Source organism: Aotus nancymaae, unplaced genomic scaffold, assembly GCF_030222135.1.
Source record: "Aotus nancymaae isolate 86718 unplaced genomic scaffold, 86718_ANA_hifiasm-v0.15.2.pri h1tg000033l, whole genome shotgun sequence".
In the NCBI taxonomy this organism is placed as follows: Eukaryota; Metazoa; Chordata; class Mammalia; order Primates; family Aotidae; genus Aotus; species Aotus nancymaae.
Window position 1 is genome coordinate 27,408,643 of NW_026988447.1, and position 25,059 is coordinate 27,433,701.

General features: G+C 44.5%; 1 protein-coding gene across 1 annotated transcript in view; it reads left to right on the top strand.

The window, feature by feature from the left end:
• The first annotated feature begins 10,703 nt into the window (after window positions 1-10,703).
• The window catches only part of SETD7 (SET domain containing 7, histone lysine methyltransferase), a 51,619-nt gene continuing 37,263 nt past the window's right edge, over window positions 10,704-25,059 (top strand). Inside the window, exons 1-2 of the mRNA XM_012443229.3 lie at window positions 10,704-11,225; window positions 20,040-20,169. Coding sequence (XP_012298652.1) covers window positions 11,186-11,225; window positions 20,040-20,169 — 170 coding nt within the window. The 5' untranslated portion in view covers window positions 10,704-11,185. The remainder of the gene's footprint in view (window positions 11,226-20,039; window positions 20,170-25,059) is intronic.

A 25,059-nucleotide genomic window follows, 5' to 3' on the forward strand; every position in this document is an offset into this window, starting at 1 on the left:
TTCATTCTTCTTTGTTGGAAGCTGCTTTTCACCAAGCACTAATACTCAGCATAAACATTTAAACACTTAAGTTGTATTTCTTCCTCATTTCTCTGTTGTATTTCCTAGAATTTCAGTGCATTTTGTTTTCTACTTAGCATAGTGGGTTAAATAGGCTTTTGTGGGCTAGTCTGGGAACATTGTTTCCAGTGAAAAATGCATTCTGTGTTGGAAACAAACAACGTACACAAAGAAACTTTCCGAACACAACCTCTTTGTAGAGTGGGGCCTGCCTGTCCTGCCTGATGTATCAGAATTCAAGCCTGCAAAGGTTCTCTTTTCAAATCTGGGCAGCCTTAAAAACAACAACAGATGCGATCTGGGATGGAAAGGTAAGAATCCAGCCACATCCGAAGGATAGTGAGAAACAGATGATTTTTTTTTTTTTTTTTTGGAGACGAAGTCTTGCTCTGTTGCCCAGGCTGTAGTGCAATGGCGTGCTCTCAGCTCACTGCAACCTCCACCTCCCCGTTTCAAACGATTCTCCTGCCTCAGCCTCCTGAGTAGCTGATGTTACAGGCACCTGCTACCAGACCCAGCTAATTTCTGTATTTTTAGTAGAGATGGGGTTTCACCATGTTTGCCAGGCTGTTCTCGAACTCCTGACCTCAGGTGATCTGCCCGCCTCAGCCTCCCAAAGTGCTGGGATTACAGGTGTAAGCCACTGTGCCGAGCCTTATTTTTTTCTTTTTAAATCATCCTCTTTCTAATTGGGGATAGTGGTGGAAGGTGGGGGCTGTAGAAATAAAGTAACATAATTACCCTCTGCCTCCTTAGAAAAACACCAGCCCTCTAAGAAGGTGGTGGGAGGTGGTTAAACCGTTCAGTCACTTGACAAAGATAATCTAATTAATTAACTAAAGGATTTAACACCCATGTCTGGAGCATCTGCAATGTGCTAGACATGCTTCTGGATATGCCCAGACAGCTCTGACATGACAAACAAGGTCTGTGGAGAAATGGAGACTAGGTAACAGAATAAAACAGGTAAACAAGAACGTGTAAGGTAGTGACAAACGCTATGATGAAAATTAACGAAGGGAAGTATTAAACCAGAGAAGTATTCAGTAAAAGTGCGGCTGGGTAGCTACCCTTGGTTGGGTGGCCAGGGAAGGCGTCTTTGAGGAGGTGACTTTTATGCTAAGACCAAAAAACAGCTAACAGAAGATAAGGGGAGGGAATCCCAGGTAAGGTAGAATGGCGAGTGCAAAGGCACTGAGGTAGGATAGAACAAAGCAGCCTCCCAAAGTGCTAGGATTACAGGTGTGAGCCACCTCACCTGGCTACGCTGGAAGGCTTTAAGCAGGGCAAAGCCTTAATGTGATCTGACTTGAAATCCCAGCACTTTGGGATTCAAGGCCCAAGCAGGCGGGTCACCTGAGGTCAGGAGTTTGAGACCAGCCTGGCCAACATGATGAAACCTCATCTCTACTAAAAATACAAAAAAAAAAAAAAAAAAAAATCAGCCGGGCATGGTGGCAGATGTCTGTAATCCCAGCTACTTGGGAGGCTGAGGCAGGAAAATCACTTGAACCTGGGAGGCAGACGTTGCAGTGAGCCGAGACCTCACCATTGCACTCCATCCTTGGTAACAAGAGCAAACTCTGTCTCAAAAATAAATAAAAATTAATGAAGTTCTTCAAAAAGCATCTTTCTATGTCCACAGCTCAAAAGTCATCTGTCAGCTGTAACTAGCTCTTAAGATGGTCACCCTTAGCCATGGCCAGCCAGCCTGCTCACGGTGGCTTGTCTGCAGTGCGCCCCCAGTGGTAAAACAGTTCTCCTGGCAATATGCTTGCCAAATCTCCTGGACACCTGTACGTACGTCCAGCAGCATGCTAGGCACTGTGAAGGATAGCACATCTGCTGCAGAAGGAATCTCTACCCTCCACTCATAGCACATCTGCTGCAGAAGGAATCTCTACCCTCCACTCAGACGCCAGAACCAGAAAAACAAACAACTGGGCAACTTGAACAAAAGAAGTATATCATCTCTTATATGGGGGGGGGTCACTTGGGACAATTCCACAAGAGCATACCCCTAGAGACAAGGCCAAAGCTCTCTTCTGCCATTAGAGGCCAGCCATGTATATGCTTTTGTGATTTTGTCATTTCCCCTATGATGTAGTCCCCTCCCAAATCTCAGGTTGAAATATAACGCCCAATATTGGAGGTGGGGTCTGGTGGGAAGTGGTTGGCTCATGGGGGTGGATTTCTTATGAATGGTTTAGCACCATCCCCTTGGTGCTAATTGTGGTGCTGTCCTCACAATAGTGAGTTTTCAAGAGATGTGGTCGTGGCTGGGCGCAGTGGCTCATGCCTGTAATCTCAGCACTTTGGGAGGCCAAGGTGGGCGGATCACAAGGTCAAGAAATCGAGATCATCCTGGCCAACATGGTAAAACACCGTCTCTACCAAAAATACAAAAAAATTAGCTGGGTGTGGTGGAACACACCTGTAGTCCCAGCTACTCGGGAGGCTGAGAACCCGGGAGGCGGAGGTTACAGTGAACCGTACAGGTTACAGTGAGTGATTGCGCCACTGCACTCTAGCCTGGTGACAGAGCAAGACTCTCTGTCTCAAAAAAAAAAAAAAAAAAAAAAGATGTGGTCATTTAAAAGTGTCTGGCACCTTCTGCCTCTTTCTCTTGCTCCTGCTCTGTCCATGTGACTGCCTGCTCCTCCTTCACCTTCTGCCATGATTGTAAGTTTTCTGAGGCCTCCCCAGAAGCTGAACAGATGCCATCATGCTTACTGTACAACCTGCAGAACTGTGAGCCAATTAAATCTCTTTTCTTTCTAAATTACCTGGTCTTATTTCTTTATAGCAATGTGAGAGCGGGTTAATACACCCCATAAGTCCATCTTGTATGGCCCCATAAAATTGATGTAGAACTTCTTTAAGAACTGTTCCTTTACTCAATAATCTTCTAGAATTATCTCTCCACAGCTGTCCTGCCACTTCCATTTCCTCTATCTGTGCCTTTTCATGATTTGCGGAGCTGTGATTCCAATCCCACTCTCACTAGTTATGTGACTCCAGACAAGTTATTTGAACTCACAGTCTCGGGTTCCCTCATCTATAAATGGAGATCATATTCCGTAAGGTCATTTTCAGGATGAAATAAAATGATGTGACTCAGTCTTCTGGGAAACAGCAGACTGTCTCTAAATGTCTTCTTGTCATTTCACCCCTGGTCTCTACTGTCCACCCTCTGAAGAGTCTTGCTGCTCTGCATGAAGTGTGAGGTATGGCCGAAGACCCAACAGGCCTTGATTTGAGCCTCATTTGGCCATATTTCAGTTGTGGGATCCTGGGCGAGTCCTTAAATGTCTCTGGTCTTGGGAATGAATTATTGTGAGATGCAAATGAGATCAGAGATGCCAAACTACTTTCCATTCAGAATAAACCTTTAAGAATACTTGAAAGGTACATGGCAGCAATAAAAATAGCCCCTTAGATGCAAATGAGCCTATAAACTAGATGACTCTACTTGCATATAACCAACCACACAATTCTCAATGCACATTTTCAGAAGGACTATTAGGAAATATTAAGGAAAGTTAGTTGCCGATATTTCAAATTCTATAGGATTGGCGGGAAGGGAGAGAGAATTGACTTTCCCCTCTCTCTTATCTCGTCTACAACTGTGAGCAAACCTGACCTGGTTCAAATCACAATGTTTGCCACACCCTCTTGGGGGAGAGCACAGAGGAGGGCGCACAGGCCAGGTGGAGGTGCCAAGACTTTATAGCTGGGTAATAATCAGGTTCCCTGCTCTGCTGAAGAACTCATGCTATCTCAGACTTGAGGCATTCCCCACGTGCCAGGTTGGGAAGTGATGCTTAAAACTTGCAGAAGACCTACTCTCACTGCAGGGCTGCTCAGCTGGCATTTTTCTCCAAGGAGACAGTATAAGGCTTACCACAGGGCTGCTTTTAGTTCCTCTATCTTGGGCGCTGGAGCATTTGAGCAGGGCTCTTTAAATTTGGCTGAAAGACATTCCAAAAGTTGGCCACAGCATCTTTTCCTAGGAATTAATCTATGGACTCAGCAAGGAGGATCAATAAGACCTTAAATGACCTAAAAGGACACTTCAGATCCAAAGAGGCTGACTGCAAGACAGAGCTCCAGCAAATACAAACAGAAAGGGATGGTTTAGCATCATGCCCCTCCAGGTGAGGGCTGCCTGTAGATCAAGGGTTGTCATTTCAACGCCAGCTCGCAGAAACACTTTAATCAACCTGTCTTTGTGACTGAGTCAGGAGGACCACAAGGGTATTTTCATTTCTGGATATTGGATTCAAATTCAGAGAGTCTCATTTGGACAATGAAGAGGACACTTAGCACCTTCCATCCATGTTATAGTAGATGGCATCTGTATCAAGGTGCCATTCCATTGCCTAAGTCATCATAGCAAAGAGCCAACCTCTCCACTCCTGCACAGAAGAAAAATATCTTTGAGCTGAGTGCCCAGGAAAATGTGGACGACTCTATCACAGGACAGGCCACATGGGTCTTAATATATCTTGTCTATTTTTCAGAAATCCGTGGTAGCCTAAGAAGGTTAGGCCACTGTTGATGGCTCATGAAGCAGAAATGAGGTGCTTCCCCAAGAACCTGAGAACCAGGTTGTGCTCAGAAAGTTAGACTAAAATCTGCATACCCAATGGATTTGGCTAAAGTTCAGTGGGCATAAACCAACAGAGTGACCCAATTTGTGACTGAAAAGTTTGAGGATTACCTCAAATTCCCATTAAAGTGACTTGGCTGTAATGCCAGGAAGATAGAGAATGTGATTATGACTTAGAAAGTGTAAATCTGCCTAGGGGGCTGTATAGGACGCTGTGTGGAGAAACAAGTTTGAAGAAACTAGAGTATAGAGAAAGAAGCTTGAAGCCTCAGAAGCCACAGGGTCATCTATGCAGGGGTGAGTGGATGGCTGGGCAGCCCCATTCTTTCAGAACACTGTGTCAGGAATATTTGTCTTGTGGGCCACACAACTGTCATTCATTCTACTCCAGTTAACTAAGCAAACTTTTCGATGGAATTTGTCTTCTCAAGTGCATTTATTTACATAGAGAGACCTTTTGCCCTGACATTGTGAATATTCTAATCTGTCCATCATAATTCAGGCATACACCTCAGTCTTTGGGGGTCTGGTTAATGTGAGTCAACTTGAGGAAGGTCAAGAGCTGACCCTTGATGAATGTTGTGACATTTGTAGTAAATTGGTCAGCTGGAAACACTCCTCTGTTCATCTTGGGTATGGTAGTGTCAAAAGAGTATACCATGTACCTGTCCTCTGCAATGTCTTCTTTTGCAGAGGACCAATTACAGAACCCAATAATCTTAATTATAGCTCAGTAAAATAATTTTTCAAAAGCAATTAAAGAAAATAATATCTAAGAAAACACATTTGGTTTTGTTGATGGTTGTCTTTATTTTTCAAATTTCTGCAATGCTATTGTTTTCCTGAAGTAATTTCTAAAACAGATGCCCCTTTGAAAACTATTTCCAATTTTTCTTTCTTTTTTTTTTTCTTTTTTTCTTTTTTCTTTGAGATGGAGTCTTACTCTGTGGCCCAGGCTGGAGTTTAGTGATGCAACCTCGGTTCATTGCAACCTTTGCCTTCTGTGTTTAAGTGATTCTCCTCCCTCAGCCTCCCTAGTAACTAGAACTACAGGTGTGCAACACCAATTTTTGTATTTTTTAATTTTTGTATTTTTAGTAGAGATGGCATTTCATCATGTTGGCCAGGCTGGTCTCGAACTCCTGACCTCAGGTGATCCACCCGCCTTGGTCTCCCAAAGTGCTGGGATTACAGACAGGCATGCACCACTGTGCCTGGCCTCATTTTTTTTTTTTTTAATCATTTCACTCAGCAGCTTCACCAGGCCCAAGCCTGACATAAGAGTTTTCATATCCCATAAGTCAAAAAACCCCAAGCACTCTGTGAAGGAACAGTATTGGGCCAGAGTTGACCCAAACAGGGAGATCTGGGCTGCATCTTCCCTTCCCCCTGCCCCAGAAAGTCTAAATTTAGTTTATCTGGATATACTGCAATGACATTAACATGTTGCAAGAACAAGAATCAAGCGAAAGAGGAAGCTTAATGTGCCATGAGGTATTTTAATACCATGGCAACTGTGGTGTCTTCTCTATTATTTAATTTACTTCCTTAGGTCAGGTTATTCTGCCCTCTCTCTCCTGCACTTCCCGTTGCTGTAATCAAATCAGGTCACCCTGAATCTGTAAGTCTTCTTCCTGACTGCAGTCATGTCTATTTCCAGCAGAATGAATTTTCTCCATTTCTTTCTTCGCTCCCTAGACCTTTATTTGGTGCCCTTGATGTCCCTGCTCTTCCCAACGCTCCACAAGCTGCAAAGGCTTCCCTTTCATCCCCATCTCCCCCACCCGTCTCCTCTTGGCTACTCCTCTCCCAGCCCCTCCCACCAGCTTCTGCAGTTGTCACTAACACAGTTAGCCACTTGATTAGTGACTCAGTGATTTAGAATCCAGGAACTTTGGTTCTCCTAAAACTTTCGTGCTTCCCTCCCTGGTGTCAGGATAAAGGTTCTCTCCTCAACCCCCTGCCCAGATAGAGCCATTAAGGTGAGAGGACTTGAATACTCAGTTTGCTAGAGTTGCCCTGGCTTCTTCTTCCCATTTCCTTTTTCTGTGCCTTTCCCTGGGACTCCTCAGGCTCTATTTACCTTTTCCCCAGAAAAGGTGGACAGAGAAGGTTTGAGGTTTGAATTTATGTAGCCCAACTCCTTATTTACAGATGGGAAAACGAAGGCCCCCGAGAACTGAATTGCCCAGTTGCTTGGCTAGCTCTTGGTGGAACCAAAACAAAGTGAAAACTCAATCAAACTGGCTAATTTGGTGGGGAAAAAAATCTTGTTAAGGAGTGAGCAGTGCCAAAATGAGACTTGATGATTATTTAAGAGTTCCTTCATTCTATCCTTGTCTTCCTGCCAGCGATGTAAGCAAGTAGCGGAAACCAGAGCCAGGCCACCAACCATAAAGCCACCAGGGCACCTGGAGAGGCTCTGATGCCACTTCCTACCACTGAGATCTTAGAGGCTCCTCCCTCCCAAACACATGGAGACCCAGAAGACTGTTGGGCCCCTCCATTCCCTGCCAGCGGGCAGGATGAGGAATCAGTAACAGCCAACAGTAGTGAATCCCACACAAGTTCCACATTCACTACTTGCTTCACAATTTGCTTAGCATGCAAAGCAGCGAATTGACAGAATTGTTTCCCCTGAATGTAGGAAGGTGCATAAAATACAAGAAGCTTGTAAAAATATATTTATTGCAAAAGTTATATCAGTCTTGTATGTAAGCACCAGCCTTCTCCAGGGAAAGACAGGGGTGGTAGAATGAATAAAATTAACTCAGTATTTTGACTGCTTGCTGCAGTGGAAGAGGGACTTATGTTTCCCAAGCTGGGTATGAAGAGAAGGAATATAGCCATGGAGACAATGGGAACTAAGCCAGAGCAGCTTAGAAAAGTCACCCCAGGCCGGGCACAGTGGCTCACGCCTGTAATCCAGCACTTTGGGAGGCTGAGACAGGTGGATCACAAGGTCAGATCGAGACAATCCTGGCTAACACAGTGAAACCCCATCTCTACCAAAAATACAAAAATTAGCTAGACATGGTGGCAAGTGCATGTAGTCCCAGCTACTTGGGAGGCTGAGGCAGGAGAATCACTTGAACCTGGGAGGCAGCGATTGCAGTGAGCCGAGCTCGAGCCATTGTACTTCAGCTTGGGTGACAGAGCAAGACTCAGTCTCAAAAAAAAAAAAAGAAAAAGGTCACCCCTCCTCCTGATTCAAGACCAGAGAAGCAGATATAGGAAAAAAAAAAAAAAAGTCACTCCTCAGTGTGAACGTGAAAGCAACTCTCACCCGGCCTAGATGCTGGATGTCCTGTGCAGTTGCGTTCCTCCCTGGTAGAGCTTGTTCCGCCTCACTGGGATCTGCCAAGTTAAGAGCTGAGCCACAGTGCTGCTGCTGCTGCACATCGTTTGTGATTAAGAGTTTTATTGATTTTCTAGCCCATGACCACATTGGTGGGGACAGAGTATGACGGGGGAAACTGGTAGAGAGCCAAGTAGAAAGAGGGTTTATGAAATCAGCTCTCAATGAAGCAAACTGTGGGAAAGAATGTGATGGAAACAGATTTGGGGCCAGTCGATGCGGGAAAGTGGAACAACTCAAAAATGCTCTTCAGATTTGAACTGAAACAAAGCACTTTGCCAAAACACAGGAGAAGAATCCAGTCTGTGAGAAAGACTCAGCACTGTTTATATAAAACAGAATATTCCTATCTGCACAATCATTGCTGACAATGCTTAACCCACATTCTGTACCAGGCACTGTGTTGTGTTCTAGGACCATAAATAAGAATCAGTCGGTCTAGAGAAGGAGACTCCAAACATACACAACATGATTTGTAAAGATACAAGTGGATCTTAAGAGAGTCATAAAAACATTTTGCCCCAGCTTTGGGCCCGGAGCCAGCAGGAATGAATGGTGTGTCCCCGCTGCTGCCTGCCTCATGTGCAGATCTGGTGAAGATTCTCTGGTAGTTTTCACCCCTCATCACTACTGAGTCTGCTAGAAAGACCCTGCTCATTTCCTGTCCCTGCCTCCTGCAGGTCCAGAGGACCCCTGCTTCACCAGTGGGGGCCATGGGCAGGGTTTCAGGTGTTCTCAAGGTGATAGGTAGAAAGGGAGTGCTTGACAGTTTGGGTGCTTAGTACAAGCTGGGAAAACCTCACAGCACTAAGGGGGCAGGTGGACACTTGCAACTTGATTCCTCCCCTCTCCCTCACCCCGCCCCATACCCACCCACTATGAACCTGTGTCTTCCATCTGTCTTGAGAGATTTCTTCCAGCCGCCCAGCCCTACCTCATTCCCCTTGAGTAAGAGAATAGAGTCTTGTTGCTGCTTCCTTGAGCTTTCAGCATTGTTTTTGCCCCTGAAAATCAACTGGAAACTAGGGAAGATGAGTACCTGGTATGTTCTAGTGCACCAGTATAATATGCAAGGGAGGAGGTGATATGTTAAAAGGGAAAATAAGAAAAAAAATCATATAATTCAAAACCAGTGAGTGACTGAGCTCAGTAAATGATGGCTTTTAAAAAATCAGATATAAAATCCTGTTTCTGTGGTTCATGTTTGAAAATGATGTAACCTAAAGTGGCTCTTTCATCATCCACTGCAGGAACACCTCCGTTTAGCCTTGGACTCCCAGTATCTGCACTGGAAACTTTAAGGAAGTCAGACCTAAGCCGGGAGACTTCAGAGAGGTCTAGACTAAGCTAGAGCACGGTGTCTTGCTTGGACCAGAAAAACCTCAGAGTGGTCTAGCCTAAGCCCCAAGGACCTTATTTATGTCAATAGCCTAAACCTCTAATCTGGAGGAATTTAGGCTGCCTGGCTAAGCTCCTAAGACAACTCTGCAGGTGAGTAGTGCCATGACTCAAGTCTCCTAACTTCTGGTCCAGGGCGCTCTCCCATCTAAAACAATCAAAGGGGCTGACATTCCTGGAAGTGTGTGGGGCTAATGTCCCTAGCATCGTTCTCTTTTTCATAGAGGAAAAGCTGACTTTAAAAAAGAAGCCGGCAATACTTTACAAAAACATCTACTGTTTAAGCACAGAGCCCAAAGCAAGGAGTAGTCTCCCGGGAGCTGGAAGTATTTTGAAATCCCCAGAGTCTCATTCATTGTTCAGAAAACAAAATGGAACTACTTTATTTGTTTTGCTCTCTCCTCCCCTCCATGCAGTAGTTGTTCTTGGCAGGTGCCCAGAGCGGCACCCGGTAATTCCATGGTACATTGTGTACATTTGCATCTGTTTAATCGGCTATTTACAGGCGCCCTTTACCGCCACCTGTAAGAGGCAGCGCCATCATGACACTAAGTGGCTGGGCCGGAAGCCGGGTGCCCAGTGGTTTTCTCCACTTGACGACGCTTGAATCTGTGAAGTGGTTGGCACTTGGAGAAACAGGGAGACAGCTGGGGACATCACACGTAGAGGGCGGGAGGCGCTGGAAGGAGGCGCGCCAGACGGAGGGTCCTTCCTTTCTCGTTAGCTCCACTCGGCGGCTCCTTTTCCACGACCACAGCCGCGAGGAGGGACCTGCCGAGCCTTCGGTGCGGTTTGTTTCCTGCCTGACAAAGAGCCCGCTGCCATTTGGATTCGATGAATTTCTGAATCACCCGAGGGCCTGGCGACCCGAAGGAGGGCGGGGACTGGGGGCGCTGTGGTAGACCCGTCACCCTGCGGAATCCGGGCAGAGAACAGCTCCCGAGCCTGGGAAATCGTCTTGCGGATGTGATGCGGGACCGCGAGGACACCTGCGCTCCCGTGCGTGCCGCACTCGTGCAGCTCCCGGTGGCGAACGGGGTGAAGCGAGGGCGAGGGTGAGAGGAAGTCCAGGCGCCAGAGCGGCAGAAATGCTTCCTTAGTTTCTCTGCCACTTTGGAGGTTGTGGGGCACGGACAGTGCACGGCGGACTTTCAAGTTGCCCCTGGCACAACCGGAGGTCGGGAGCTGGGAGCCCCCACGGGCGGTCCAAGTGTCCGCGAGAAGCCCGCGGCGCCCAGGACCGCGTGGCGCGCTCGGGGCGAGCCAACCCTCACCTAAGCAAGAGAGAAACGCTGACGGGCCGGAGGGGGGTTGGCCAGGACGCGGAATACGCGCGGCTTCGGAGCGCCTTTCGTTTTAAGGAGCCTTACTTCAGGAAAGGGACAGGGAACTGTCAATCAGCGAGGGAGGGAGCGCACCGGCGCTGGGTGATGTCAGCGGATCAGCTGCTCGATAACAAAGAGGGGGTATTACAGGAGAAAGTTGCAGCAGCGGCGGCGGCGGCCAAGGCGGCACCCCAGAGCCTCCGAGGCGAGGGGCAAGTGGGCGAAGGGAGGGGGGACGGCTGCTGCCGCAGAAGCTGAAAGCCAAGGAATTGAAAGGGTTGTAGGGGGAGGCAGCGCGAGCCAGCCCCGACTGCTCCTCCTCTTCCTCCTCCTCCAAACTCGCGAGCCCCAGAGCTCGCTCAGCCGCCGGGAGCACCCGGAGGGACGGGAGGCAGCCGCGCAGCCCCGAGCTGGGCAGGGTCCCCAGCCGCCATGGATAGCGACGACGAGATGGTGGAGGAGGCAGTGGAAGGTACAAGCATTTCTCCGGGGCCCGGGGAGGAGGCTCAGAGGGCCCAGAGCGCGGAAGGAGTGGCGGGCAGCGAGCGGCGCGGCGCCGGGCCCCGCGGCCGCCACTGTCCCCTACACGGGTGGCCGGCTGCCCGGCTAGAGCGGGGGCCCGACAGCCATGGTCACGCCGCCGGGAGCGCGCACTGCGCGGCGGGGCACAGGCCGAGAATGGGGCTCTGCCAGGCCGGGGGCGCTGGAAAGGCACGGCCGCTCCATCCCGCCCGGCCACAGCCTGCATCCGCCCTCGGAGTTGCGAAACCTGCCCTGCGCTCTGGCCTTTCCCCTTTCGGGCGCGGAGGGTGGGTGCAGTCGGCAGGGCAGCCCCTTGAGGCCGGCGTACTCCGCGGAGCAATCCCCTAGCCCAGTTCGGCCACCCTGATCCCCTCTCCGGCCGCCAACCCTTCCCTTCTGCTGCCTCTGCGCCCCGCGGCGGCCGCGGCCGCGTCCGGGTAGGTCCCCGGACGCAGCGCATGGGGCCGGACCAGGCACGTGGCAGCTGCGGCCCAAGACGGCCGTTCTTCGGAAAAGATGAAATCATTGCCGGGCGACGGACTAGGCTCCCGACCCGGGACTCGAACGCGCGTCATCCGAGAAGCGGGCGGCCCTCCCCTCCGCTGCCCCCGAGCGAACTCAGGCCGTTCCCCTCCCCCTTCCTGCATCCAAGCCGGGGTGCCGCCGCCACGCTGTGCAGGCGCGCCGCGAGCCCGCACCGAAATTGCTTGGTGACACTTAACTTTCTGAATTCCATGCCGTGGCTGTGGGTGATATCACCGCCTCGGTGTCGTGTTTCTCCGCCCCTCCTCTTCTAGCGCCCCTCCCCCGACTTTTCTTGCCACTTTGTTTTGCTGAGTTTCTCCACCTCTTTTTTTTTTTTCCCCCCAGTTCTAAAAAAACGATGTGGGGACGTTATACAATCTCGTTGTTTGTATCATGGGATATTATGATTTTGTAACAGCGAATACTAATACTCTTTAGCGTATTTATTTGGTTCCATTACATACAGTACGTCGTGATGTTTTTCAGTGTGGCGTGGTATGATACCAGAATGTTTTAAACCAAGCATGTATAAGTAAATAATTTTTAGCTTTTGTTTGAATCTGGTTTCTGTCTGATTTGTATAAACACAAGTTCTGACGAAGAATAAAGAAAAAAAACTGGGGACACTACAAATGCATAAGGATACATGGTTCTTGTAACATTGGGAAAAATCAGTTTTAATGTTTTCATAAACATAACTCCCTTTACAGTGCTTCTGAAGTCTTAAGGGGAGATTAAGCAGACTAATATTTCTGAACTCTTGAAAAATATCCAATGTAATGTCAATATTAAAACTTATTTCTTCGTCTAACTTCGAAGCCAATTAAAGAACGTGTGGTTTTTGTTAAGAAAATGTTCACCATGTTGTGAACTCACAGAGCTATTTATCTCTCTATAAAGCCAATGTTGGGGCTTACTGGGGCCCAGATACATTGACTGAGTTGATCCACAGGAAGCCTTGTAAGAAGTTAAAAGTTAGTGACTTCTTCTGCCTCCGTGTTGTGAAAGATAAAGGAAAAATGACCTCGGATTGTCAGGGTTTGCTCTTTCTTCAACACTGACTTTTACTTGTAAAAATTAAATACAAATCCTTGATAGCTGGTAGTGTTCTCCGTGTTAAACCACATTCATTCCCCTTTGATGCTGTTTACAAACATATGTCCAGTTGTCCATGGTCCTCAGGCTCCTTTGCACACTGTGACTAAGAGCTTTAGAAATGTACCAGTATTGTTTTTTGAGACAGTCCACTGGATTTGAAACAGGAAAGTTTATATAAAGAGGGATGGTTTTGTTTTATAGGGTGATCATCTATATTATTGTCCAAAATCAGTACCCCCTTGAGAATGAGAAGGCATGCTATTAATAATGATGCTGGGACAAGTAGCTTAAGCCTTGAATGTCTGGGACAATCTGGGACACATGGTCACTCAGTTTTAGCTAACTAAACAATTAGAGCAGCACAGAATCTTTAAAAGCCCCTAGAAGCATCTCAGGCTCTAACTTGCACAGTGCTAAGAGTGTGTGTGTGCGCACATGCAGTCAGCTGTACCTGTGTGTGTGCTTTTCTCCAGCCATTCTTGGCCTTTTCAGTGCTGTTTGCAATGGTCTTTACATAACATCTAATACTGGCATGTGAGACTGGTATAAACTGCTTCTGCTCTTTCCCAAAGAGAAGCTAGTCTGAATATCTTGGTGTTTAAGTACCAACTAATCTACCTCTTTCCATAAACAGAGCCTCTGTTCTCAGTAGTTTCATTGTCATAGCTATTATTATCGTTGCTATAATTGTTTAGTTCTTATTAAGTGCAGGCTCTGTGCTGAGTGTTTCACAGACATTATCCATTCAGTCTTATGCAGTCTTATGAGGTGGGTACTAATATTATCCTAATTTTACAGAGGCGGGAACTGAGGCCTACAGAAGTTAAGAACTAATCCAAGAACACTCAGTGAGGTGGAGAGACTGGCTTGGGCTTCCAGAACATCCCCTCCACCAGACCAAACTGTCTTCCCACATTTTTTATTTTTAATGAGTTAGTCAAATTTATGAAACACTTGATAACTGAGTTTGAAAGCAACAGTTAAATGTTATGTCAGTGCCATTTTTAATCAGTGTAACTCTGTAAAAGTTGGTTCTGATAGAGTTCAGTGACTTTCAGAAAAATGTATTTGGGGAAAAAGAATTTAACCTGTGTCTTCTGTAACAGATAATCTTTTTTCTTCTTCATTAGAGATTTACTCTGCGGAAGAAATTAGTCTCTTCAGGACTTGAGTTTAAATGTCTGATATATCATGTACATTTGGTTCTCTGTCAGGGTATGATTGTAACTCTGGGGGAGTTCTGAACTCAGGGTGGACAAATCCCTGAGGTGAGGGGAGTGGCTGAGGGTATGTCAGGAGAACGTGTTCTGTGTACTGTGTTGGCTGGGCTCCTGTGGGAATGCAGCAAGCCCTGGGCCTCAGAGGGCCTCAGAGCTCCACCTGAGCTCTGGGGTGGCTTTTGGAAAATACTTTAAGACACACTGGTTCAGTGGAGAGTGATGTTTAGTTTTCCAATGTTATTCCTCTGGGCTTCTGGAAAAATAAGTTTATTACAGCTTCTATTTCTTTGTCTACCCATGGATACAAAGATGAATATGATGTGGTCTCTAATATAATTTCAAATAAATATATTTATACAGATGAATTGTGATGGTTGAAAGGAAATAAAAATTACTTCCAGCTTAGGGAAGTCAAAGGGGAAAGATTTTTCCAGAAGGGGTGCCATAGAGCTGAGTCAGGTTGAGAGGGGAACTTTGAGTGAAGACACAGAGGCATGGAATTCTGCAGGTGCAGAAAACAGTCATTTGCTTTTGCTGCAACATAGAGCTTACAAGGAGAAAAGTGGAGGGCGAGACAGGGAAGGGAGGCTGGGTCACAGGCTGAGAGCATGAACTGTGTGCTGGAAGCCATGGAAGCCGTGGGAGCTCTTTAGAGAAGGGAATGACAGGATCAGAGCTCTGCTCTGGGAAGACGAACAGGCAGTGGCCAGCAGGACAGTCAGAGGGGCTCACACAGCAGGTGAGTTAAGTAGTTCAGATGTGCAGTTGTGAGGGCAGGAAAAACAGGAGGGCCTGGAAATGTGTAGGAGACATGGAGGAAGAATGCTAAAAAAGGAGAAAAATTGGAACGGGGGCCAGAATGAAAATAAGCAGCTCAGTGTGCCACTGCCACAACCCCCTCAAAATATTAAGAATATTTTTTAACACTCTCCCGAATATCAGATTCTGCCTGTCTCTAACAAGATTGCTCATGCCCCGTATCTAGGAAAAATGCATACAAAGTGTATTGGTAGCACCTTTTCTGTGTGGGCCACACATTAAAATTATGACCCTCATAACTAATAGTTGAGTCCTTGCAAACAATTACCCTTAAAAATAAAATTATCCAGGTAACAAACTTGCATGTGTACCCCTGAATCTAAAATAAAAGTTTAAATATTTTTTTAAAAACCTGAAAAAAATTAAAAAATTTTAAAAAGACCAAAGCATCAAGCTATGTTTTTAACAATCAGTGATTAAATGCATCACCAGGAGGGCACGTTCTTTGCATTAAACAGAATAAGCTTGCCTTTTATTATTACTGGATTTTTGTTTTTCCATTTGTTTATTTATTTTCCTTTTTTTATGAGATGGGGTCTCACTGTGTTGCCCAGGCTGATCTCCTGGGCTCAAGAGATCCACCTACCTTGACCTCCCAAAGTGCTGGGGTTACAGGCATGAGCCACCACGCCCAGCCTATTATTGTTGTGTTTTAAAGTAATGTTCTAGTCTACAAGACCAACAGTATGTGTGTAAGGGTCTCTGGTTGTAAGGGAAATACTCGCACACCACTCAGATCTCTTGTGAGTAAGCCTGAGGCATTAAGCAGCTGGGTGTCTAATCCAGAGGGAAATTACTTTGCTGAGACTGAGATGTGCATTGCTGCTTAGAATATAGGCCTGGCTCTTATCAGATTCAGGAAGAAGCTCCTTCAGAAGTAACTGGAGGGGAAAATTTTAACTTTCTTTGTATCTGTTCAATAGATAATAATCTTAGAACTAAGTGACAAAGTAGACTTGTGAACTGATACTTTTTTTCCTGTAACTTCTGTAAATATTTAAATTCATGCTACAGACAGATACACAGAACATTAGCTCGGGGACGCTTATAAACACAGAGCAGTCATTCAAGTTAATCTTCCCTGTTGCTTGGGCCTGGTATTCACCCTCTGTTTAGTGGGAACTTGCCTGGAAGGCTGTTGGCTGACTTGGCGCATTTTACAAATTGACCTCAAGTAGAGCAAGGAGGTCTAGTGTTTCCCTTCAAGTTAGGTAACACTTGGAAGAGATAGGACTTTGCAACCAGGATATGCTGTTGGAAATCTGGTGATTCTATGTGAATGACCTTAACCAGAAAGCCTTCCACTTCCCTGCCAAGGACCTGGGGGTTCCTGCCTTTTTAGAGGTACCTTCTTACCACCAGCAAGGACGAGTGTGTTCAGCTAGTTTGCCAGTGTCTAGAGTGGGAATTAAAGGATTTGGAGAAGGAGCTTTCAGTATTCATCAGCACACTCAGAGTGGTAATGTCTTTTGGGCAAGTCTTATAAAGCACTGGTGTCCTCATCTGTAAGATGAGAATATGGGAGACTGTTTTGAGCCTTAAATTTGATAACAGGAAAGCATATAACCTAATGCCAGATCATAGTAGGTTCATACACCTTTTTTTTGCCACTGTTTTTCAGTACATTTGTGCATTAAATTGACTTACTGACATGACACAATATTACATGATATTATTGTCCTAAGAGTATATGATCTTATTGGTGTTTGAAAAAGAGTTATGTCAGACTCTAACACTAATGTTGAAAGAGGATGTGAGTGCTCTGCAACCCAGTCTCTTTCTTTCTCGTGGAAAATCTCTGTTATTGTTTTGGTTGTAGCTGCTGCTTTTGATATAAAGTTCTACTACAAGGGAAACTACTCTGGGACATTAAATATACAGAGTGGAAGTCTAGAATGATCACAACTCTTAATCGTTAGTTATTTTAATTGATAACACTCGAAGGATATAAAGAAAACAAAACAAGCCAGGAAGGGGCTCCTGCTGTGGTCTAATAGATTTCAGAACTCTCTCAAAACCAAAAACCTAAAAGCCTTTAGAATGACAGGAAGGGGTCACATGTCCAAGCACCTCCTTAATGTGCAAGGTCACCTGAGTAATGGCCATCATTTGGTAGCTCTCCCCCTGTCCCTGTTTCTCCCAAGAGATTAAGAGGGTAATAGGGCTCTTCATCATCTGCCTGTTGAAAGGCATTGAGGCCAGGTGTGGTGGCTCATGCCTGTAATTCCAGCACCCAAAGTGGGTGGATGGCTTAAGCCCTGGAGTTTGAGACCAGCCTGGGCAACACAGTGAGACCCTGTCTCTACAAATTTTTTGTTTGTTTGTTTAGCTAGTTGTGGTAGTATGACCTCTAGTCCCAGCTACATGGGAGGGTGAGGCAGAAGGATCACTTGAGCCCACGAATTTGAGGTTACAATGAGCTTTGGTCTTATCACTGCACTCCAGTCTGAGTAAGAGTGAGACCCTGTCTCTGCAAAAGAAAGGAAGGAGGAAGAGAAGGAGGGAAGGAGGGAGTGAGGGAAGGAAGTAAGGAAGGGAAAAAAGGAAGGAGGGAGAAAGGGAGGGAGGGAGGAAGGAAGGAAGGGAGGAAGGGAGAGAGAGAGGGAGGGGGAGGGGAGAGGAAGGAAGGAAGGAAGGATGGATGGATGGATCAATCCTTCATGGAGTGCAGTTGACAACTGGGATCAGTACTATCCTCCAAGGGCTTATAGTATGTTTTATGACACTTTCAATTTTCCCTAATATCTAAATTCCATTGCTGAGGGTGCATTGTCAGTGTTTTATTCAGAAATAGGACAGGGTTGAAGGAAGGCGGAAGTTAATTTATATTGGAAAATTGTTTTCCCTAGTGTTCAGATTTATGGTAATTTCTCTCGATCTAAAGTGGAATAACAAATTTTATCAAACACAAGCTTTTAAAACTCTGAAATATGTGAACTGTTTTCTATGATGAAAGCATTTTCAGCATGTTAGTAAATACTCTAGTTTGAGGCTAAACTGATTATTTGGTTATTAATACCCAAATCAAAAGTAGGACACTGAATTTATATGCCTAAATTTAACTTGATCACAACAACATTTCACTAAAAAAAAAGCTCTTAGCAATACACTGAGTGGCTTTTTTTAATGAAAAGAAAAAAAGCAAATTTATTTCAATGAGAGAAATGGTATCAGATATTTAGAAAATAATAAGATTTCATATGACTCAGATGTCGTTGCATTATGTCATGTTCAGTTAGTTTTTGGGCAAAAGGAAAGCAATTACAGCCTCGTTCCCTTCTGACCATTAATTTCCTGGTCCTTTCCTCTTTTGTGTTAAGAGGAAGGAATCCATATTGATTATGATTTATTTAAGTAGATGTGTTTTATTGTAAGATGTTCTGGGTAACCCATTGAATACAGAGTCGGATGTAGCAATAAAATACTGTATTTGTTTACAGTTATTTTATGTTTATGTAAATATGAATGCAAATAAAGAGCATATTTATTCTTTTTTTTTTTTTTTTAAGATGGAGTTTCGCTCTTGTTGCCCACACTGGAGTGCAGTGGCACAATCTCGGCTCACCACAACCTCTGTCTCCCAGGTTCAAGAAATTCTCCTGCCTCAGCCTCCTGAGTAGCTGGGATTAAAGGTGCCCACCACCATGCCCTGCTGCTTTTTTTTTTTTTTTTTTGTATTTTTAGTAAAGATGGGGTTTCACTGTGTTGGCCAGGCTGGTCTCAAACTCCTGACCTCAGGTGATCCACCTGCCTTAGCCTCCCAAAGCGGTGGGATTACAGGTGTGAACCACTACACCCGGCCGCATATCTATTCTTTGTAAGAGTGTGTATTTACCATGTCTTCCAAGAACTAATATTATTTTATCATGTTAGAATAAATTATTTTAGGAGACTGAAGCTTTCATTGTAGTAGTATGGTTTGTGTTTCCTTTTATGTCTGTGAGCCATCTGAAAGCTACATTTCAATGTTTAATGTCCCTGCATTAGACACAGTGTTTAATATTTTCATACCTTTTTTATCCATGACCCAGGTTGTTACCCCAGGAAAAAGCCAGTAGAATAACTACTGCCTTCATTTTGACCCACCTTTGCAAAGTCAGCTCACCAGAATGATTGGGAAGACACCAATAAGGTGATTCCTGGGTTTTGTAAAACATGTAGATAGTAATAAAAAGCCTAAACATTGGCTTTAAATATCAATATTAGACTATACCAGTATTTAACCTAGGAAGAACCAGTGACTTAAAGGTCCATGTAATAACTTGTGCTGATGTTCACAATCATTGTTTAAATGACCATGTGTATATCTCTGGCTCCATATAAAATACAAGCCCTCAACACACAATGGCAGAGGGTAGATGATAAGCTTATTATTAAACATTCACAGCTGAAAGATTTTGTAAAGTAAAGCAATAGGTTTAAGGTTAAACTTAGGTTTAAGGGGAGAAGGACTCTGGGTTTCTGTATTTGTACAGTGAGATGTATAAATCCTGGGGCTGTTTTAAAGACATGGCTATGTCCCTCGTGCAAATATAACAATCACAGCGAGATTTTCAGACTGGCTAGCAGTCCTCCACATCATATTACAGAATGATATATAAAATCATATTGCATGCTTAATATTCTAGAATTAGATAATTTATTGCAAAGACCATGTATGTGGCAATTGAATGTGGAACAGTGGAATCTCAACTACACTTCAGTTAAGCATGAGAGATAGGAGGCATCAATTCCAAATATGAGAAGGACTATAGCGGGAGTACTTGGTAAATTGTGATATGCCCTGCAGAGGATATTACTGATAGTGAGTCTCAGTTCCAGGTAAAAAAGCAAGCTTATTTAAAGTTCACATTCTGGAATGTGTCTAAGTCTGTTCTGGACCTGTCAGTTCACAAAGTGTATGTAACAATCAATTTGGTACTGCTGGCGCCGATGAGGTGAGAAACCTTTGCATGCTGACCATCCCTTCATGCCAGGGAGGGGACTCTTTGGCAGCTGGAGGGGAGTTGGGGGGACTTGTCTGGCAGCATCTGAATGCTTAGGCATCAGATAGGAGAAGCACTGAAGATGTTAAGGTTTGCCTTCTGGTTCCCTTTCTCCAGGGCACCTGGATGATGACGGATTACCGCACGGGTTCTGCACAGTCACCTACTCCTCCACGGACAGATTTGAGGGGAACTTTGTTCATGGAGAAAAGAATGGACGGGGAAAGTTCTTCTTCTTTGATGGCAGGTAGCACTCACAATTTTATTTTGTTCTTTAGGGGTACTGAATTATTTTATGTAAAGGATAATACAAATGAAAGAATTCAAGTGGAAGTTTTTCTACAGTTTATACAATGGGTATAATTAACCCCTACCTGTAGTCACTGCTTTGGTGACTGGGGAAGTCACCCTGTGGTTATGGGGAAGCCAGCCTAAGGCTTAGATCTTATCATCACTGTCTCCCAGAGTGTGCTTGGCCAAAAGATACTAGATTTGGGGGCCCCCATCTTGCATAAGTTGCTTACATGATCACCCAATTCTTTGAGGGATTTCACTTGATCGTTCCAGTAGCGCTTCTCACTAAAGTCACACAAGTGGGGATAGTTTTTGTCAGTGGCCAGTTTGCACAGTTCCAGTAGAGTCAGATCCATGCCTTTTTCCAAGGGTCACTCACACTCCGTTGTGTTCAGCATCCTTTCCCAGTAGTCACGGTCAGGCTTCTTAGTACCCTCAGGGAAGATTCTGCCACCTTGTTGGTTCTTCTGCTTCATCAGTTTCTCAGCCTATTGCCTCTCCTCGTGAGACTGATGAAAAAGTACTTGGCAAAGTTCTTCAAAGCCATGTTATTGCAGTCTCAGTCAGTAATAAGACATAAACAGGTACACACAGGAGGCCGCTCTCTAGACTTCAGTTTTTTATGTGCTTGTCTTTGGGATAATTGGTCTTTTTGCGTGATAATTTAACACTGATGTCAGAACTATGATTTTCCACAGTCCACCTCTAGTTAAAGTATTTTTCACATCAGGATTTCTTTTTTTTTTTTTTAAGACGGAATTTCACTCTTGTTGCCCAGGCGGGAGTGTAGTGGCGCTATCTCAGCTCACCGCAACCTCCAACTTCAGGGTTCAAGCAATTCTCCTGCCTCAGCTGGGCTTACAGGCATGAGCCACCATGCCTAGCTAATTTTGTATTTTTAGTAGAGATGGGGTTTCTCCATGTTGGTCAGATTAGTCTTGAAATCTTGATCTCAGGTGATCCGCCCACCTCAGCCTCCCAAAGTGCTGGGATTACAGATGTGAGCCACCGCGCCTGGCCAGGATTTCTTTTATTTTACTCTCATCCCCCATCTGAGGATGCTGCGAGGCAGAGCTTCTTACCTGCTTGTGATAGATAGGAATGACTGTAGGACATTTTTCTTTCAAGGAGAGATGGGGTTGCCCTGGCCCAGCTTGCCAACAGTGACTTTTAAGCCCTGTCAGCTTCAGGAACAAAGAGTGACCATGTGAATTTGTCAAGCGTTTAGTGGAATTCAGAGCCACAAAAAGGCCAGTTATTTTCAGACCCATTGATTGGGTAAAACAAAAACGGACTTTACCAAAGCAGGTTATAGATTCTGTGGGATACCACACCACTTGCTAAACTCCGGACATTGGTAATAGGCCAAAGCTTCCTTTGGAAAAGAAACTGTCTAAGCGGACAACTAAAGGGTGATCACAGGGACGGGTTTGTGACCTAGAATCTCTTTTCTGTAGGCAAAGTGGGTTGTTTTAAAGGGGGTAACATTTCTCAGGCTCTCAATGATCTGATACAATGAGGGGTGAGAAAAGCAATAAAAACCCACTAACTTTTGTAAAACTGCATTTGAATTATAATTCCAGCCTTCTTTTTCCCATTACCCCTAACTCCACCTTTTTGTAAAGCAGAGTTTTGCTTACAGACTGTAAATTTTAAATTGTCAGATATTTTACTTCCTTTCTTTTGCCTGACTGGATACTTGAGAGCCATAGAGGCCCCTTTCAATATGTTGGTATTGGCCTGGGCATGTTGGCTCACGTCTGTAATCCCAGCACTTTGGCAGGCTGAGGTAGGAGGATTGCTTGAGCCCAGGAGTTTGAGAACTGGCCAAGGCAACATAGTGAGACCCTGTCTCTACCACAAGGTGTAGAGACACTGGGACCTGTGGTCCCAGCTGCTGGGGAGGCTGAGACGGGATGATCGCTTGAGCACTCCAGCCTGGATTACAGAGCAAAACACTGTTTCAAAAAAAAAAATGGTATCAGTGCTTTTCTCTCCTATGACTCCTTTAACATATCCAGAGGGAAACTCTTCCTGCCCCATTTCCACTGCAATTTTTATAGCTTTTTTTCTGAAAAGTGTCACTTTTAACCTGATTCTGCAAATTTTTTAAAATTCATTCAACAAGTACATATTTATGTTAATGTCTCCTTCATCTTCAAGGGCAGAGGTTTCCTTGAGGGCAAATTCTGTGTCTATTACATCTTTTATGCTTCACAGCACTTTCTCTTAATTTGATGCTAAAAAGAAGTCCTTGCTAAGGGAGAGTGGGAGCTGAAAGAGAGGGTAGAATTCACCCAGAACACCCCCCACCAGCCCCCCCCCCACACACACACACTTTAAATCTGGTATTTTGATGACGATAGCCAGTAACTGATGGACACTTTGGGAAAACAGTCCAGCAGATTTGTTTGAATTTGGTGTTGGTTACCTGCTTGCTTCACGGGGCTGATACACAGAGTACTGATGAGCTAGACTGAGCTTCTGAACTAGTGCTGAGAATGAGCTACATGTTAGCTCCGAGATGCTGATCCCCTCAGCCCTAGGGTAAGATAGCCAAGTGGAGCCTTAGACTTCCTGAGCGCCTGTCTTCTCATGTCCAGCTAGTCACTTCTAGCCCGAAAGAGCTTCATCCGCTTACCCCAGTGTGTCATACAAAGGCATTAATTTGCAGGTGCATCATGACATGAACAAACTGAACCACCAGGCCAAGTTGAAGCACTAGCCCGGTAACTATCTATAGGCTAGAAATACATTCATTGATTTTTTTTTTCCTTTTGAGGCACTAATTCACTAATTTTTTTTCTTTAAGATGGGGTCTCACTCCGTTGCCCAGGCTGAAGTGCAGTGCCATGATCATGGCTCACTGCAACCTCAACTCCCTGGGCTCTGGTGGTCCTCCTACCTCAGCTTCCTGAGTAGCTGTGACTACAGGTGCATGCCAGCATGCCAGGCTAATTTGTTTTGTATTTTTTGTAGAGATGGAGTTTTGCCATGTTGCCCGGGCTGGTCTCAAACTCCTGAACTCAAGCGATCCACCCACCTCAGCCTCCCAAGTGCTGGAGTTACAGGTGTAAGCTATTGTGCCCAGTCTAATCAATTCATTGATTTTTATATCTACCACTCAAACACCTGTGAAGATGTTGATTAAATAGTAGAATCAAGGAATGATAGTGTTAGCAAGGACCTCAAGGGACTATCTTGGTTATCTTTATATAGATGGGAGTTAATACCTTGAGGGGAAAATGTCAGTATCATTGGTTTTATTACACATGATAGAGCAGTGTGGTGACAGGATCTCAAAAGGTCATCGTCATCTTTCTTAAACCCAAATACTGATCATGTTACGAGACATCTGCTAAAAGGATTTGCTGTAAAAATTAGGGAGATAGTCTTGTAACTGAAAAAAAGGCCAAGAATAACTTATAACTGAAAAAAAAGGCCAAGAATCTACCAGGGCTTTGTAAGGGAGATGTGGGATCTGATTATGGAGAAGTCAGTTGTTTCTACGCAAGCAGTTTTTATTTGTATTTGTCTACTGGTTTTTCTCCCTGTTCCCGCCCTGGGTTTTTAGGGTGTGATATATTAGGTAAAATTAAGTGGGAACCCTTTGACTTTACAGTCACCAACCTTTGGTCTGGAAAAATTCCTTAAAAACGGCTGACATTAGGTTTTGAAATAACAAGCGAGGAGAGACACAAACTTGGTATTGAAGAAAGTTGTTGAAACCTGTTATGCTGGTTCATGTCCCCATCAAAGAGTTCATCTGCAATTGCGGAAACCCACGTTTGGAAAGAGACAAGGAAAGTCACAGTGTAGTAACAGAAGACTTGGCCCAATGTTTTCTAATCTTACATGAAAACTGAGCCCCAGTATATGATTTATGAGAAGTATCCAAACAAGTATAAACATATTAAGAAAACTCTAGCATCAGTTTTTCCCTGGACAGCGAATGAGATAAATCTGAATAAAAATTTCAAATATCCGGATAACCAGGAAAAATGGCCCTGTGAAATTTTAAAACCAAATTCGTAAATAGAAGCAAAATATTTTATTTTATTTTTTAAATTGCAAGCATAACAAATGCTTAGTGGAATTTTCAAAATTCAAGAAATACAGAAATGTAAAAAGTGGAAGTGCTCCCCCACTTTTTTTTAAAACCCCAACCCATGCCATAGAAGTAATTACTGTTGACAGAGAATGTGTGCATCTTAACTAAATATATTCAAGGTAAAATACAGAAATAGGTATTTTTTTGAAGTTTTAATTTAATTAACATAATAATTGTACATTTTTCTGGGGTGAAGTGTGATGTTTTGATACATAAATACATTCATTATGTAATGATAAATCAGGGTAATTAGCATAACCATTACCTCAAATATTCATCATTTCTTTGTGATGAGAACATTCAAAATCCCCTCTTCTAGCTATTTTGAAGTATACAATACATTATTGTTGACTATAGTCATCCTATTATGTAATAGAACACCAGAACTTATTCCTGCTATCTAACTGTAACTTTGTACCTGTTGACCAACCTCTCCCCATCCTTCCCTCCTGCCTTCTTTTCCCCCAACCTCTGTTAACCACTGTTCTATTCTCTACTTCTGTAAGATCAACTTTTTCGGATTCCCCACATACAAGTGAGATCATGCAGTGTTTGTCCTTTTGTGCTTGGCTTATTTGACTTTACACGATGTCCTCTAGGATCATTCATATTGTCACAAATGACAGGATTTGATTTTGTTTTTAGGCTGAATCGTATACCATTGTGTGCATATACATATACACCACATTTTCTTCATCCATTCATCCGTTAATGGAAACTTGGGTGGATTTC